This window comes from Tauraco erythrolophus, chromosome 23 (genome assembly GCF_009769465.1).
Source record: "Tauraco erythrolophus isolate bTauEry1 chromosome 23, bTauEry1.pri, whole genome shotgun sequence".
NCBI classification, from domain to species: domain Eukaryota; kingdom Metazoa; phylum Chordata; class Aves; order Musophagiformes; family Musophagidae; genus Tauraco; species Tauraco erythrolophus.
Genome location: NC_141487.1, coordinates 4,877,054 through 4,892,492, shown reverse-complemented (window position 1 = coordinate 4,892,492; position 15,439 = coordinate 4,877,054). Strand labels below are relative to the sequence as shown.

Here is a 15,439-nt window from a genome sequence, read left to right as displayed (position 1 = left end):
TTTTTTAACATGAACAGTGGTGATTATCTGATATGAAAGCAATAAACAAACATCCCTGGATTTACCGTGCTTATTCTGGGCAGCGTAGCACAATATTTTGCAATTGGGAGTGTTGTGAAACTGGTTTTCAGTTGGCTTGGAAATACAAGTGACTGTGTAGCTCAATCTACCAGGACACTGCTTGGCTAATTCACTCTTTTCCTTGGGTACGTGGAAAAGAATGATCCACCCAAATCCTGCCCGTTCCATAGTAGGTACCCATTCTTCAGCTGTCATCTCTGTGCAATATCGCAGTAACTGCAGCCTGCCAAGCTGCAGTGAGCAGTATGTCAAACTTCTCTAGGTTCCTGGAACAAGGGTTGCTCAAGCAAATGTAAATATTACTTTATCACACTGAGAAACTTTGTCATCTGCATTAGAGCCCCATAGTCGGGGGGAAGGAAAACCAAACCTCTGCCTAAAATGCTGATTATTTCTACTGCAGGCAAAATCTTAGGAGCTACGCTTCTGCCCCTCTTGCAATTGCCAGCACTATTTGCTGGATTCCTTAAGTGAGTACGTGGAGCTTAAATAGCACATCAAGAAGGGAGGCAGTCACAACAGAAGGCTGGGGAGAGATGATAGAAGTTAAATTTACAGACTGTGAGATATCTTGTTGAAGCTCTCTGGAGAAGAGCAGTGAATACTGGACCATCTGTTCAGGGAGATGTAGGAAACAGGGAAGGAAAAGCCAAGGAGTCTCTATGCAAACTGACCTTTGAGAGGGAAGCCTGGATGCCCTGAAGGCACAGCAGCATGGAACAAGTCCTGTCCTAGGGGGGCTCACCAAAACTGCCCCCTTCTCACTGCGTCAGAGTTGGAGTGGGGATCTGCTCCTGGGGCAGCTCACTAGAGTCTCAGTTGGAGACCTTCAGCATTGATCTCAGCTCACGTGCAAAACAGAGGAGTTGGTCAGAAGACACGATGGGGAATAGGAGTTGCCACATATGCGTGTGTTTTGCCTGTTCACAAACGTCAGCCAAAAGGTCTAGCACAGCCGACGTGTATGGGCTGAGAGCTGAGATGTGCTGCAAAGCTGCTGACACAGGCCTGCTCATTTTTTTTCTCTGCTGTAACTGGGTCTTTCCTCCCATTTACCAGAAAGGGAACAACCTGCCTTATCTTACTTGCTTACCTGACCATTGACCAGAGAGCGTGCCGTATGCTCGGTCACAGCAGAAGAGAGGTCTGTGCTCTGGAGGGGCTGTGAAGAAGACAAGTTTCCAGCTACTTTTGCTGCTGCAGCCTCTGTAAAGCTCCTGCATTACTCAGGTGAGTCTGTTGGGGAGAGAAACATGAGATTTATAAAGACCAGTTCAAGCTGCAGATAGAGAGAGGTATTCAGAAGTTCCTTATTTTGTTTTAGTTATCCTGATCCTTCAGTTGACTTAGATCCTGTGTTGATTTGGTGATGGAATAGTGACTTTTCTGGGAGCTTTCCAGGGGTAGAACCAATAAAGAGCTGGTATAACATCTGTGTTTCATCCATCTGCTGTTTAAGGGGAGCAAGGACCAGGTTGCTCCAGGTTAGGAAAAACAATCCTAAGTCTGGGCAGGTAAAAGCTAACAGCTTTTGGTCCTAGGGCATATATACAGCTGTAACTGGAGCAATGGAGCCAGTGATATGTTTTCTAGCTGACTATGAACCTATGAATCTGATAAGACACTTTTCTGTCTTGTCTCTGCCTGCAGAAGGTTAAGATTATCTATCATGTTCATTCTCATACCCAAGATCCATTTCTCAGTTGTATGGTCACGAAACTGCCATTTTAAAATGGTGTAATCGTGCCAGTGCAAAGCCTAGTGAGACTGCAACTGCACCAGTATAAAAAAGCCATGTACGTTTTCCTCTTACTTTCAAAAATTAGCTGGTTTTCCTACACAGTTAAAATTAAAAGGTATACATTTATTGACCAGAACTGAAAGTTTTTAAAGAAGTTAATTATCTTGTGTGCTATGAAGGCTGTGCTCCAGCTAAACACAACTTCAGAAAATGAAATTAAGAGAATGAGATAGCCAGTGTAAGAGCTTCTGAAATAATACTTGCTGTAGGAAGAACAGCACAATGGTTTATTCACTTTTTCTGGATTATCTCTCTTGAGATGTAAAGTCATGTCTGTGTTTCTAGGTATAAGAACTAGATGTGTCATTTCTCTTAAAAACAACTTTATTTTAGATTAGAGAAACAGGAATAAATAAGAATGAGCAAAGGGGCTTTTTGGTCAGGGAGACCAGCTGTTACTGGCTGCAGTGGTTTGAACGGGTACTGAGTGGAGAGGGCCAGAACAGGTGCTGACATGCACTCTTCAGTGGTGGAAAGTTGCAGTAGGCAAAACACAAACCCAACATTGTCTCTTGGCCGCGTACACAACCATCATGAGACAGCACCTAGACTGGTTCATGTCTAGACTCAATTTTAAGGACTAAACTTCTTCCCCCGTGTTATTTTATCAGACCATTTGTCTCCTAGTAGCTCATTAGAACCTAATTCAGCTCTGTTCATGAAACTGGTGATGCACATGAGTCATGAAAGTGCAGTGTATTAAAGAGCCTGTGTACTGGAACTGCCAGTGGTCATGCTTGTCTCTGAGCTGCTATGACAATATTGACGTGAAGCAATGCCAAGGCAGCATAATACCATTTGAGCAAAGTCCCGAACAGGAGGTTGTTGAAAGCAGTACTTAATTTGCAGGCGCATGTGTGTGTTCGTAGCCAGCTCTGAAATTTGTGTTAAAATGGATTTAATTTGCACAGTCTAAAGGCATTGACAACCCGTCATTAACTGTGGGAACTATGCTTATGCTACCGAAAGACCTTAGGCACACGCTGTCTTCCACTTCTTGGTTTGCATGAGTAGGCTGCAGTCTTTTCAAGAGTCCAGTTACTACTGAGAGGAGAGACTGTTGGGTGGAGGATCCAGGCAGAAGTCCCGGGTTCTTCAGCCATGGGAAAGCAGGTACCTTGCATTGTGTTTTGCAGTGTTGTAACGTGGATTGACAGATTTTCTTCTTTAATCCTGTCCTCTAGTGTTCCTGGGTCTACCTCTTCTCTCCCAAGATGCTGAGAAGAGTCCTGTGTACAGTGTTGTTCATGGGAGCCTTGCCATCACTGGCCGAAGTGTCCCAGGGCCACATCTCAGTGGTCTTGCTGGGAGCTACAGGTGATTTGGCCAAGAAGTATTTGTGGCAAGGTCTATTCCAACTCTACATGGACCAAGTGAGCAGTGGCCACAGCTTCACTTTCCATGGGGCTGCGCTGACAGCTCTGGAGCCGGGGCAGAAGCTGATGTTTGATGTGCTGAAGAAGCTGGCCTGTCCCCCAGATGAACCTCCCAACAGGTGTGCTGTGCTGAAGGACCAATTCCTGAAGCTGAGCCAATACCACCAGCTGAAGACTGCCGAAGACTACACTGCACTGAACAGAGAGATTGAGACGGTGCTTAGTCAGGAGGGGCTGAAGGAGGCTGGAAGGATCTTCTACTTCTCAGTACCACCATTTGCCTACACAGAGATTGCCCGCCATATCAACAGCAGCTGCAGACCACCTCCAGGAGCCTGGTTGCGTGTGGTGCTGGAGAAACCTTTTGGCCATGACCTGGAGTCAGCCCAGCAGCTGGCTGCAAACCTGACAAGCTTCTTCAGGGAAGAGGAGATGTACCGGGTGGACCACTACCTTGGCAAACAGGTGAGCAGCTTGCAATGTGCAGCCCCCTGCCAGATTGAGGGACTTAGTGGCTGGGAATGTCAGCTCTGCATCTAATGAGGATGTTATTCCCCTCTCAAATTCAGGCAGATCCACCGAGTGTGTTCCCAAGCCCCCATTTGCTTATGGAGTCCTGTACTGTTACTCTTGTCCTGTACTGTGCTGCTGTCCGTCTTCTTACAGAGCAGAAGAAATGTGCAGGGCTTTCTCCTGTTAGTGATGAGGGTCCCCAGAATTCATCTGGTCTTCTCACCAAGGTCAGGGCTCTGATTTCGCTGAATAAGCAGTGCCCTTTCCTTCTCACAGTTCTCCCATCTCATTACACGCAGGCCTCTCTGCTTAGCTGTGGCTTCTAGAAACAGTTTTTAATTTGATATGATATGGAGCTGATGGGATGTTAGTTTTGCAGGATGCTTAGAAGAAGGTTTCTTCCTGCCCTGTGCTGCACTCAGGGCATGGAGGACTGGCTGCTGCAGGGACAGCTCTGGATCTGGAGCTGCATTGTCCCAGAGGGAATGTGTTCAAGGACATGCCACCCTTGTGTTAGAGGAATGTGATGCCACATTTTGAAAGTAGCCTGTTCCAGCCATGGCACTGTGGCTAGATTTTACTCCGAAGATTGCATGTCCAGCTGCAAGGAGAGCATCTCTACTAACAGGGGGAATTTCTTTTTTTTCTCCCAAAAAGAGCATATGGCTTTAGTGATGTAAGCATCTGATCTGATGCATTTCAGCACTTTGGAACTGTACGTTAGTCCCAGGATGGTCTTACTCAGCCCTTTGTACTTTGATGGATATAAACTGAGTGCCTTGCAGTTTGTAGCTCAGCCTTTTTCACATGAGACCTCAAAATGCCTCAGCAAGACCTTTAATGTCTGCTCTGTACGGTCAATGGAGACCCTATTGTGCATCTCTGCAGGCTCCCTTGCTGATTTTCTCTTCTCTGACACACTCTTCTCTCTGCTGTGTGGCATGTCTGCCGGCACTCCATAGCTGGCCACATCCCAGTGCTGGATGGGGCAGTGAGGCAGAGATACTGTGGAAATCTGGTGAGTTTCTGTTGGATCTTTGATTTTTCCCTTCACAGGCTGTAGCCCATATCCTGCCTTTTCGAGATCAGAATCGACAGTTTCTGGACCCAATTTGGAACCGACATCATGTGGAAAGAGTGGAGATTGTCTTGAAAGAGACTGTGGATGCTAAAGGTTGGTGAGGCAAGTGTGCAGAGGTAGGGTGACTGAATGAGAAGAACTAGCAGGTTCATAAATTATGTGAAAGTGGCCCTTGAGGCAATGCTGGTGCAGAAACATGAAAGAGCAGATGAATGATATGTTGCTCCCTGGAAATCGAGAGGGACTGTCTTAGGCTTCCTATTCTAGGGACCGAGTCACTTCCAGGTAGTATTGCTGCTTCGAAGAAAAGATTCTCATTGCAGTTCAGCTGGGAGCAAGAGCAGAATCCCCCACCTTTTTCTGCTGCAGAGCTTTGGGGGCATTGCACCTAACTCTCTATCCCAAGTCTTGGTAAAAGGCACTGGATTTGAAATTGATGCAGTCTAAGGCCACTTCAGTTCAGTGCTGCAATAATCTAGTGATTTTGACAACAACCCTTTTGTATTCCTGTCCTGTTAGCTACCAAGCTCGCACTGAGCGTACATTTGCACTATTGTTTGGAAGATGCTTTTGCATCTTTTGCCTGGATTTTACTTTTATTGGCTGGTGTCAGTCCAGGTACCTCGGTCAGTCTGTGTTTATCTGCCTGTTTCTTTCCCTTCCTCTCTGTAGTAAGAAAAGAGCATTGCAGAGAGAAAATCGAAGCTCAGAATTGCTAGCATGGATCTGTTGCTGAAGGACACGGCTGCAATCCCTCCCTGCAATGCTGCAGCATCCGCTCTGCAGTGCTCAGCATAAAGCACTCTGGGCTGGACTGCCACCCGCAGCACTTCTTGGGATGTCAGGCGCCCTCAGATTTGCAACATCAGGATTGCTTCTCCACTCGCTTTACCTCCTCTCCTGTTTTCCGCCTCCCTCCCACCCTCCCTTCCTTCCTCAGCCACCACAAAGTCAATTAATGGAACTTTATCAAACTTCGAGTAATCTTTGGTTTGGCAGCCCAGACCTCACCTGGGCCTGTTTGTGGGAGAGGGATGCACTGCAGAGAGATTTAGGGAGAACAGTGTTGCCTGCGCGTAGCCCCAGCTACATCCTGTATCCTCCTTGCTCTGAAGAACTTTGTAATTTTTCATTTGACATCTTTTTTCCCCTGTGTGTCTTCAGCTGGCAGCCGGGCTTCCAGCAAGTCTGCAGCATTGATTACGTTAATGAATGTGCCTTTGGATTAGAGCAAGAGAGAGAAATGTGTCAATCGATCGGGGAAGCCTGTGGCCGTGGTGCAGTCTGCAGCATGCAGCCTGCTGCCCATGGACTACAGGAAGGCATCTGTTGGAGTTACTTTCTTTTTAAGTGTATCGTCCTTCTCCCTGTGTTCCCACCTGCATGAGAAGTCAGGCGGGGAAAGAGAAGCAGGGCTTTGTGCATGAAATGTTGTCTCTCAAGGGCATGGCTCAGCCAGAGCCTTCTGAGGACATGAAAACCAGAGGAGAAGAGGCAGTGAAGAGCAGTGGTCGTTGCCAGGGCCCAGCTTCAGCTGTTCTGTGGACCTGGGGTGTAGCTATAGAGCTGCTGGGGTCCCTGCTCTGACCCCGCTTTCCAGCTAGTCTGTGAAAGCTTTTATGTAGAACTGCACGTGTGTGGAGTCCCCGGCCCAGGTGCTGTGAGCTGTGGGACAGGAGTGTCGGAGTGGGGTTCTACGGGGGCCCTGCATCGTGCTGTATGTGGGGGGTTTGAGCTGGATATTGCTGCTAGTCATCAATTGTAGCTTCTGAAAGCACAAGCAGTCCAAGAAAGCAAAGCCACCTTCTGCTCTGTGCGCTCAGGAAGTATCAGCCGAGAGTGTTACTCCCGCTGGGTTTAGGCTCTGTAAGCACCCAAAAGGAGGATTATGTCTGGCTCTGTGCAGGACAAGCAGTCCTGTGGGAACCTTTTGTCTTTATTTTAGTAGCAGAAGCATTTTGGAAGCCTCTCTGTGGGGAAAGGAAAGGCTTAGAATCATAGAATGGTTTGGGTTGAAAGGGTTCTCTGAAGATCATCTAGTCCAGCCACCCTGCCATGGGCAGGGACATCTTTCAGTAGGTCAGGTTGCTCAAAGCCCTGTCCAACCGGACCTTGAACACTTCAGTGACGAGGCATCCACAACTTCTCTGGGCTTGATAGCTTCAAGTTAATTGTTGGGCCAGGAGAAAAGGACCTTGGTGCAAACCAATTTGGGCTTGTGCTCTTTGTTCTCCTTGGCATGCATGTTATACATGCAGAGGGCAAGGCTGCAAGGAAACCACAGCAGCGTGCTAGCATCTTACCTCCTGTTTGTCCTCAGGCCGCACCAGCTTCTACGAGCAGTATGGAGTCATCCGGGACGTGCTGCAGAACCACCTGACAGAGGCCCTGATGTTCCTGACCATGGAGCTCCCAGCCAATGTGAGCAGGGCTGAAGAGGTTTTGCAGTGCAAACTGCAGGCTTTCCAGTCCTTGCGGCGCCTGGAGAAAAACAGTGTGGTGTTGGGTCAGTATCAGGCGTATGCCGGCCAAGTACGGGAGGAACTGCAGAAGGCACAAGATTATATCAGCACAACACCAACCTTTGCAGGTGAGAGTTTGGTCTGGACCCTGGAGAAGGGAGTAGTCCAGAGCTGAGGAGAGCAGCAGATGTGAGTCCTTGCGTGCTGATATCAGCTCCATGACTCTGGACCTCACTGCTGACGCAGGGGTGTCTCCAGGCATCCACCAACATGGTAACTGGGAGCTGTAACTGGATAATACTGTTGTTCATTAATGATCCAGTGAATGGGAAGCATTGCCTAAGAGCTAAGTCCCATTATTCTTGCGCAGATCTCTGCGTTATTTTTAGAAGTGGCCTGCAAACTCCTTTCCCTTGTCATAAAGTCAAGTTACTTTCTGCATCTGAGGGATAAAGCATTGGCAGTTCTCTGTGATTAGTAGACCACAAGGCCATCTCTGGCCATATTGTGTCTTCTGAACATTAAAGGTTTTGTCTGAATTATATTTGTGCATTGAAACTGGTTTTCTGCAAGATAAAAGGAAGCTATTCAAGGAGGATACCTGGGAGGAAGCACAGCAGAGTAGCTGGAGAGCAGTTAGTCCAGTGATGTCAGGAAAGGGCTGAATGTGGAGCAAGAGACACGGTGAATAGCAAGATTTCTGGGAGCTAAGGAGGGAGAACGATGAGTAGATGATAAGAGATCCTCTCAGATCTGCTTGCTGTTCAGGTTTAATTTGGCAGCTGAGATCACTGTCGTTTCAGGTGTCCTGATTCAGAGTGACAACCTGCGTTGGGAAGGGGTCCCTTTCTTCCTCGCTTCTGGGAAAGCTCTGGATGAACGGGTAGGTTACGTCCGTGTCCTCTTCAAGAACCGAGCGTACTGCACTCAGAGCGAGACTCTGAGAGATGCAGGGCACAGCCAGTGTAAAGCCAAGCAGATCATCTTCTACATCGGGCACGGCGCACTCAACACCCCTGCCGTGCTTGTGAGCAGGAACCTCTTCAGGCCCATCATGCCTGAAGGCAGTTGGAGAGAAGCAGCAGATCAGTCAGACCTGCACATTTTTGGACAGCCATTGTCTGATTACTATGTGTACAGACCTGTGAAAGAGAGAGATGCATATTCTGTCCTCATCTCCAACATCTACCATGGCAGGAAGGACTTCTTCATTACCACCGAGAATCTGCTGGCCTCCTGGGCATTCTGGACACCACTGCTGGAGAGCATTTCCCACCAGCCGCTGCGCCTCTACCCTGGGGGTGTGGAGAACCAGCACCTCTTAGACTTTGAAATGGTGAATGGGGAAGTGGCATTCACAGTAGCAGAGCCAGTGGAACTGCTGAACCCCAACAGGCTGATGCCAAGTGATTACAGGACGATCCAGTCCAAATTTCGGCAAAGTCCCCTGGTCTCAGCATGGTCTGAGGATCTGGTCTCCCAGCTGGCTTCTGACATCGAGCAGACAGCAAGCAGGACTGTGGCACACTCTGGGCAGTTCCACCTGGCCCTCTCAGGTGGCTCAAGCCCAGTGGTCCTGTTCCAGCGGCTGGCAAGACACCATTATGCCTTCCCGTGGAGGCACACCCACGTCTGGCTGGTGGATGAACGCTGTGTCCCTCTCACCGATGCTGAGTCCAACTTCTTCAGCTTGCACAACCATCTCCTCCAAAGTGTCAGAGTGCCCTACTTCAATGTCCACCCCATGCCTGTGTACCTGAACCAGCGGCTCTGTGTGGAAGAGGACAGAGGCACGGAGCTGTATGCCAAGGAGATCATGGCCCTGGTGGCCAATGCCAGCTTTGACCTGGTGCTGCTGGGGGTGGGCAGTGATGGGCACACTGCCTCGCTCTTCCCCCAGTCTGAAAATGGCTTGGAAGGGACTCAGACTGTGGTGCTGACTGAAAGCCCTGTCAAACCTCACCAAAGAATGAGCCTTAGCCTCCCCCTCATCAACAAGGCCAGGCGGGTGTTTGTCCTGGTTTTGGGGAAGGGCAAGCATGATATCACCACCCTGCTGAGCAGAGTGGGCCATGAGCCAAGGAAATGGCCCATCTCGGGTGTCAGCCCCAGCTCTGGCCAGCTGGTGTGGTATGTGGATTATGAAGCTCTGCTCGGGTGATGCCTTCGCAGTGTCCCTCCTCCCTTGTCTGCGTGGCCCTTACAGCCTGGATTTTCCTACACAATGTCCATGTTTTTCTGTTGCCAGCAGCAGTTTCATCTCTGACAGACTCCTCTAACCTTCTGAGAAATCCGTGGCCTGCAGTGCCTCTGACATTCGAGCCCGGAAAGGAGCTCGGCTCAGTGTTCAGAGCTAAGCAGGAGCCAAGAGCCCAGCGCAGCATTTCTGGCTCTGATAGGGATCCTGACTGTGTCTTGGACAAATTACCTCACTTTGAAGTGCCTCAGTTTTCCCTGTCAGGCCTTTGTGGTTATTAACATTTAACTACCTCGTGGGCACGACAGGAGATTTGTTAAATTAAGTACCTGCCAATTTTTTAATATTTTTTTTTTTAAACTCTCAGGTTAGAAGACAATAATAACATGTCCATCCTCTGCCCTGCTTAGCCTGGCTGGGACAGAATCGTCGTGTCAGTAAAATGGTAGTTCCGTGCACATGGGTCTGGTCTTGTCCGTGCGGCCCATTGCGGTGCCAGCCGGCCGCTGGCGATGGCGGTGCTCTCCTGGAAGCACAGACACCCGTTTGCCTTTGTGGCATGTGGCCCTTCAATACTGACCCCGATTCGTGAGCCCACTGCCGTCCTGAGTCCTTGCAAATGGCCCAGCAGCAGAGGCTGAGTTTCTAAGCAGTGATTTGCTGTGTTCGTTCAGCGGATAGCTGATACCATGGGGGATGGAGAAGGAAGACATGTTGCTTTTTAGGCTGTTAGGATAACGGGGACAGGGTGAGGGACATGGCAGTTCACAGAGCTGTTGTTTGCCTGCAGTGCAATAATTATTGAGGGGAAAGCTTGGCGTTCAGAGGAGTTGTTTGGGTTTGGCTAGCGAAGAAATGTTTTCTTTAACCGTCGTTCTCTGTCTCGTTCTCTGAACTGAACTTTTCTCCGTCCTCAGAATCGAAGCTTGCAGTGTCATTCAGTGGCTTATAAAACTTCTACTGGAGGCAGCTTTTTAAACTATCGACGTCTCCGTCGTTACAGCACACATTAAGGTAGTTAGGGTGTTTGCAGATGGTGGTGGTGCTGTTTGAACTCGAGGACACTGACTGTACGTATCTCTTGGGCACACGGAACTAGCAAATTGCATCTCCGTGACGGGACAGTGCTAAGTGGTTAGAGCTGTATGGTGCTGTTGCTCACAGGAAGGGTTGGAGATACCGAGTCCTACCTAGAGATCCCGCTCTCCCCTTCCTAATTTTCACCTTCCCAGGATGCTGCCACGCACAGTGGATGTCTCTCTGCTTTCGTGACATCCCCAATTCTCTGCGATCTTCCCGAACGGGTAACTTACCACAGCACACCGGAGCGCAGCTTTTGGTAAGGAAATCCCAGAATGTCAGGGATTGGAAGGGACCTCAAAGGATCATCTAGTCCAATCCCCCTGCCTGAGCAGGACCACCTAGATCAGATCACAATCTGAGACAGCCCAGGATGGGAGAATCAGGGCTGATGGTCTGTGATGCTCGAAACGAGCCTGCTCACCCCAGGGTGGCACCAGGATGGGACGCACCCACTGCAGGGAGCTGGAGCATGGGTGTCAGCAGGGAGGGTGCTGCAGAGGAGTGAGGCCACATCAGGGTCCCCACAAAGTGGAGTCTGAGGTGCTCCGGGGGCGGAGGGCTCACGGGGGCCCTGGTGCTGACAGGAGATGGCGCCCCGAGCCCGGGAAGCAGCGGGAAGCTGTGCTCTTCTTTCAGCAGTGCCGGCCTGCAGCTGCCCTGCAGCTCCCACAGGGAAAGTGGCATCCTCAGGAGGTGGACCTGGGAGTCTGGTGACGCCCGAGGGACCTGAAATTCTGCAGCATAGGGAAAGAATGAGATTTTGCTTTAGGAAGCTGGGCAATAGGCATCAGCTTCAAATCCTGCCCTGCGCAGGGATCTGCTGAATCCTTGGGATGAAGATGCAAATCTGGGTACAAATAGGTGCTAGGGTGTGATAGCACATGAAGCAAGGTGGGCAGGTCTGTTCAGCCCATGCTCCCAGATTCCCAGGAGTTGTTGCCTTTCAGCATAATGCTTATCTTAATACAGGTACCAGAATTGTTGTCCTCTGTGAATTGCACAGCTAAAAGTGCACTGAGCAAGCGCTGGAGAGCTGGTTACTTGTCAGCAGTCCCGAGGCAAACAGAGCCGGGGAGAACGTAACCTGGCAGGAGCTCTGCGCAGCAGAAAAAGACCAAATTCTCAGGGACTGGCTGTGATTTCTGGCAGATGCTCTCCTGCACCTTGCAGATGGTCCAGAAAAGCTGCGTTTTACATACTGTATTTAACCAACCTGAGCTGAGTTGCACTGATGTTTATCACTTTGCTTTTGCATGGGGAAGGAGGGCAGTTGTGCTGGTGCAGCTTTCTCGAAATCTCAAATGCAGAAGAGATGCAAGTGCTTTAACTGGTCTGGTTTGACCAGCGGGATGGCTGGTTATCCATCTTTTGTGGGTGTTGGGGAATAAGTTTGCTCCTGCCCGTTTCGTGGTTACTGGCAGGCTTAACTACCAGCACAAACACACAGGGTGAAAATAAATCACAGGGGAAGAGAGTAGTCTAGAAAAGCAGAGGGAAGGTGAGCACTGCAGACTCCTTGCTGCAGGACTTGCTTGTCCAGTGGATATGCTGATGGTGGAGTCTGGAGTGAGAGCATGTGCCTAGGAGTTAACTGGAATAACTCTTCTGGAGTAACTCTTTTTGTAGATGAGTGCTAGCAAACACTGGCTCTAAAATATACCACAGTGGTTGAAACAGCTCTGCAGAGGAAGATGCTTTAGGCCTGGTATGTCCGTAAATTCAAATGTCATTTTTTGGTATTAAACAAAAATAGCCACATTAACTTCATTCCAGCTCTTTTGTATTTGGTGTGAGGGAACAAGTTTTAATGAAAAATTGACCTGTGTGAGAATAAATATATTATTATAAATGACAGAATTTATCACTGCTTTACAGATGACTCTGGCATTGGTGTTTTCTTATTTCTGCATGCTTTCTTGTTAATATTTGGCTGGCACCTTCTGAAATAAGCACTGATTTTTAGAGAGGTTTATTTCTACTTTGAAATAAGCATGTGGTTTTGTTTTTTTTTTTTCCCCAGAGAACAGCTGTTCTTTCCAGCTGAAGATAGGGTTCATTTGCAAAGTCTCTAATGGGTCACCCCAAAATTAATCCTAGATTTTATTAAAATCTAGTAAAAGCTCACACGTGTTTTCCTCAGTGAACATAGCTGTCTGTGTTGTTCGGAGTTTTTTTAGAACTGTATTTTCTTTTTACACAGACGTTCCTGTTAAACTCTTTCATTTGCCAAATGAAAAACAAATATTTTTAAATATATAAAATTTGTGACTGGCAAGAGGGAGACTGCAGATGGGAAGAAGAGTTAAATGAGCAGCCAATTTGATGAGGAAGAATGGTAGAAATCCACTGGGCTATAGGCCAAGGAAGCAGTGCTATTTTTATTTTGTGAAAGCTATTAATAGGTGGTGTGCACCTTCTTGAGAGCTTGCGTTAACCTTTCTTTGTAAAAGCAACTCCATGAAGTAACTTCTTACAGTCTGTTTCTCCTGGAAGTGATTATTGATACCAGTTTTATTATTTTTTAAATGGCAAGTGCATTCCTAGAATTCAATGGTATGATTATTTATATGTTTTATAGAAAACTAACACTGGAAGTTATTAATTTTTCACTTCAACTTTTATAAATCAAGCTGTAAAATCTTATTTTCCCATGAGTAAGGTTTTGTGATTCCTTTAATGTTATGTAATGAATAGAGAATTATATTTATGAAAATTAAATCGTTTTTAACAAAAGTGTCTTTTAATTTCTTTCAAAGATTGATGTTAACTCTGGGTTTTTTTTTCCTGTCCTCTTGGTGAGTGAAGTTTGAAAGTTCTAGTTATACTAGATAGATACCATCACCATAGTACAAAGTTGCTTAATAACATAGACCTTATAATACAGCTGCATTTTTAACTATGATCTATTCAAGATCTGTGAGCCGAGATTATGCAGTTGAACTTCAAGAATGAGCTGTGCTGTGACTCTGGCTAGGAAGGCATTACGTGTGGTCCCAGTGCAGAGGCCCAGCCTCCAGTTCAGCTGATACCCAAGTGTTCCTGTCCAGAACCAGTCACCTCCTCCTCGGTGACAGGAAAATCTCATCTGGCACCTCCATTACATAGAAAGAGAAGGCACAGGGTCTCCCAGAAAGAGGAGGAGGAGGACAGCTATTTCATCCTGTTGCCCCAGGGGAAGACTTCATTTTCCTGGCAAGAGGAGGACAGGAGGATTTACATCAGATGTTTTCTCTTTCACAAATGCTGGTTCCCCTGAACACCGTTGAAAGGGCACCGTCATCAGCACTGCTGTGGGTTCTCAGTGGAGCCCCTGGGCTGCTGATGTAGCAGAGCGTTTCTATTGTACCACGTGATGTGGGTCTTTCCCTCCTTAGTGTCCAAACCTTCTCCAGTGCTCCCATGCGTGTCCAGGTACGCTTCTATGATGTGTGTGTGATACTTTCTCTTGCTGTTAGTGATGCTGAATTATCTAAGCAACCCATACATTTGAAGATGGTTGTGCAAGTGAGGATTTTTAAGAGTCGTGCCACAGGGCTGAGACAGTGTTTTCCCACCCAGGTCAGAAGTGGTTTAATTCTAGTTTAGAGAGAGTTTTCTTCTAGTTTAGAGACCGTTACACATCACTGAAGAGGGATACTCCAAGCCGTTGCAGGATTTGTGAATCCTCCTAAAATACAGGGAGCAGAGGCAGGGGTGGTAAAACCAGCAAAACTTAACGCTGGGGCAAGAAAGGAGGTGGAGAGGAGAGAGTGAAAAACGGTACGTTTCAAGAGCCAAAGCGATCCTGAAACAAAGTGAAATGTCTGTGGGTAATGTGAATCGATCCAGTTCGTTCCAGCTGCTCCCCCTGCAGAGAGCTGGCATGGTGTCCTGTAGCAATGCAGCATCAGGTTCTCCTGCAAGCACCACTGCAGACTGTGCCAGGCCTGTGCCCTCGAGCTGCTCCCTGCGGCGGGACATCTTGGCTCTCCTTTGACAGATTGCTCTACCGAGAGGAATTTCCCGCAGAAACTATGTCCTGGTGGCGCTCTGACCAGACATCGCCTCATTTTTTCCTTAAACAGGGCTCCCTTTTTGTAGGCATCTCCTTATCCACGAAACAATCTGGGTCTTGTGTGAATGATGTTTGGCTCGGAGCTGTGTTGCTGAAATGAGACCTGTGTGCAGACACAAACTGTTAAGCAGGTTCTTTTCTGTAGATCCCATCCTGTTTTTAACAGGATTCAGGGTGGGTTTTTGTGCTTTGCTTTTCTTACGTGGGCATATTTTATGGACTGGCACAGGACTGTGTGTTTGCAGATTTGGGGAGGCTCCCTGCTGCTGCAGAGAGGAAGAGAGGGAGATTGTGAGTTGGTGGGGGCAGTGGAATCAGAGCTCAAATACACGTCTCTGGCTGAGATATGGGGGACTGTAGCTGCAGCCAGTACCAAGTTTAGCTTAGTTCCCCACATGAAGAAGGAAAACCTGGGCTCAGATGCTAGGAAAAGGACAGCTTGCTTTCAGGGAGAGGGAGGAAATAGGAGGAAGAGACCAAGTACTCTGTATCTCTCTAAGGTGTGCACATCCTGTGTGGAAAGTGGGATAGACCTGATTGATGTTAAACAGCTTAATTTGGGAAAAACAAAAAAGCCTTCAGCAAAAGGCAGGGGAAAAGCATGGGCAGCTAGGATTCATCTGACTGCATGGATCCTGCATCATAGGGATACAGGATCCACAGACCACAGCTGTCTAGGGAACCAGTTTGGTAGTGATACAGCATCATGGCTCTGTGCCCCATGGAAGGATTGCTTAGGGGTGGGAGGGGTTGGGACTCTCTTGTGTTCTCAGCCCCATAGGAATCGCTGG

The 15,439-nt window shown here is 48.1% G+C and overlaps 1 protein-coding gene across 1 annotated transcript; it reads left to right on the top strand.

Annotated features, from left to right (window-relative positions):
- Positions 1-1,297: 1,297 nt before the first annotated feature.
- On the top strand, positions 1,298-9,607 carry H6PD (hexose-6-phosphate dehydrogenase/glucose 1-dehydrogenase). The gene is made up of 5 exons (XM_009981188.2): positions 1,298-1,311; positions 3,067-3,723; positions 4,828-4,945; positions 7,173-7,442; positions 8,118-9,607. The coding sequence occupies exons 2-5, from the start codon at positions 3,097-3,099 to the stop codon at positions 9,473-9,475; spliced, it is 2,373 nt and encodes a 790-aa protein (XP_009979490.2). The 5' UTR covers positions 1,298-1,311; positions 3,067-3,096; the 3' UTR covers positions 9,476-9,607.
- The last annotated feature ends 5,832 nt before the right edge of the window (positions 9,608-15,439 follow it).

What these genes read in the sequence shown, in the direction of transcription:
- H6PD (XM_009981188.2), top strand. Translation starts at nt 3,097, where the DNA reads ATGCTGAGAAGAGTCCTGTGTACAGTGTTGTTCATGGGAGCCTTGCCA. An exon ending in ACCACTACCTTGGCAAACAG is followed by an intron (nt 3,724 to 4,827) that starts GTGAGCAGCTTG and finishes TTCCCTTCACAG; the next exon opens with GCTGTAGCCCATATCCTGCC. An exon ending in AGAGACTGTGGATGCTAAAG is followed by an intron (nt 4,946 to 7,172) that starts GTTGGTGAGGCA and finishes GTTTGTCCTCAG; the next exon opens with GCCGCACCAGCTTCTACGAG.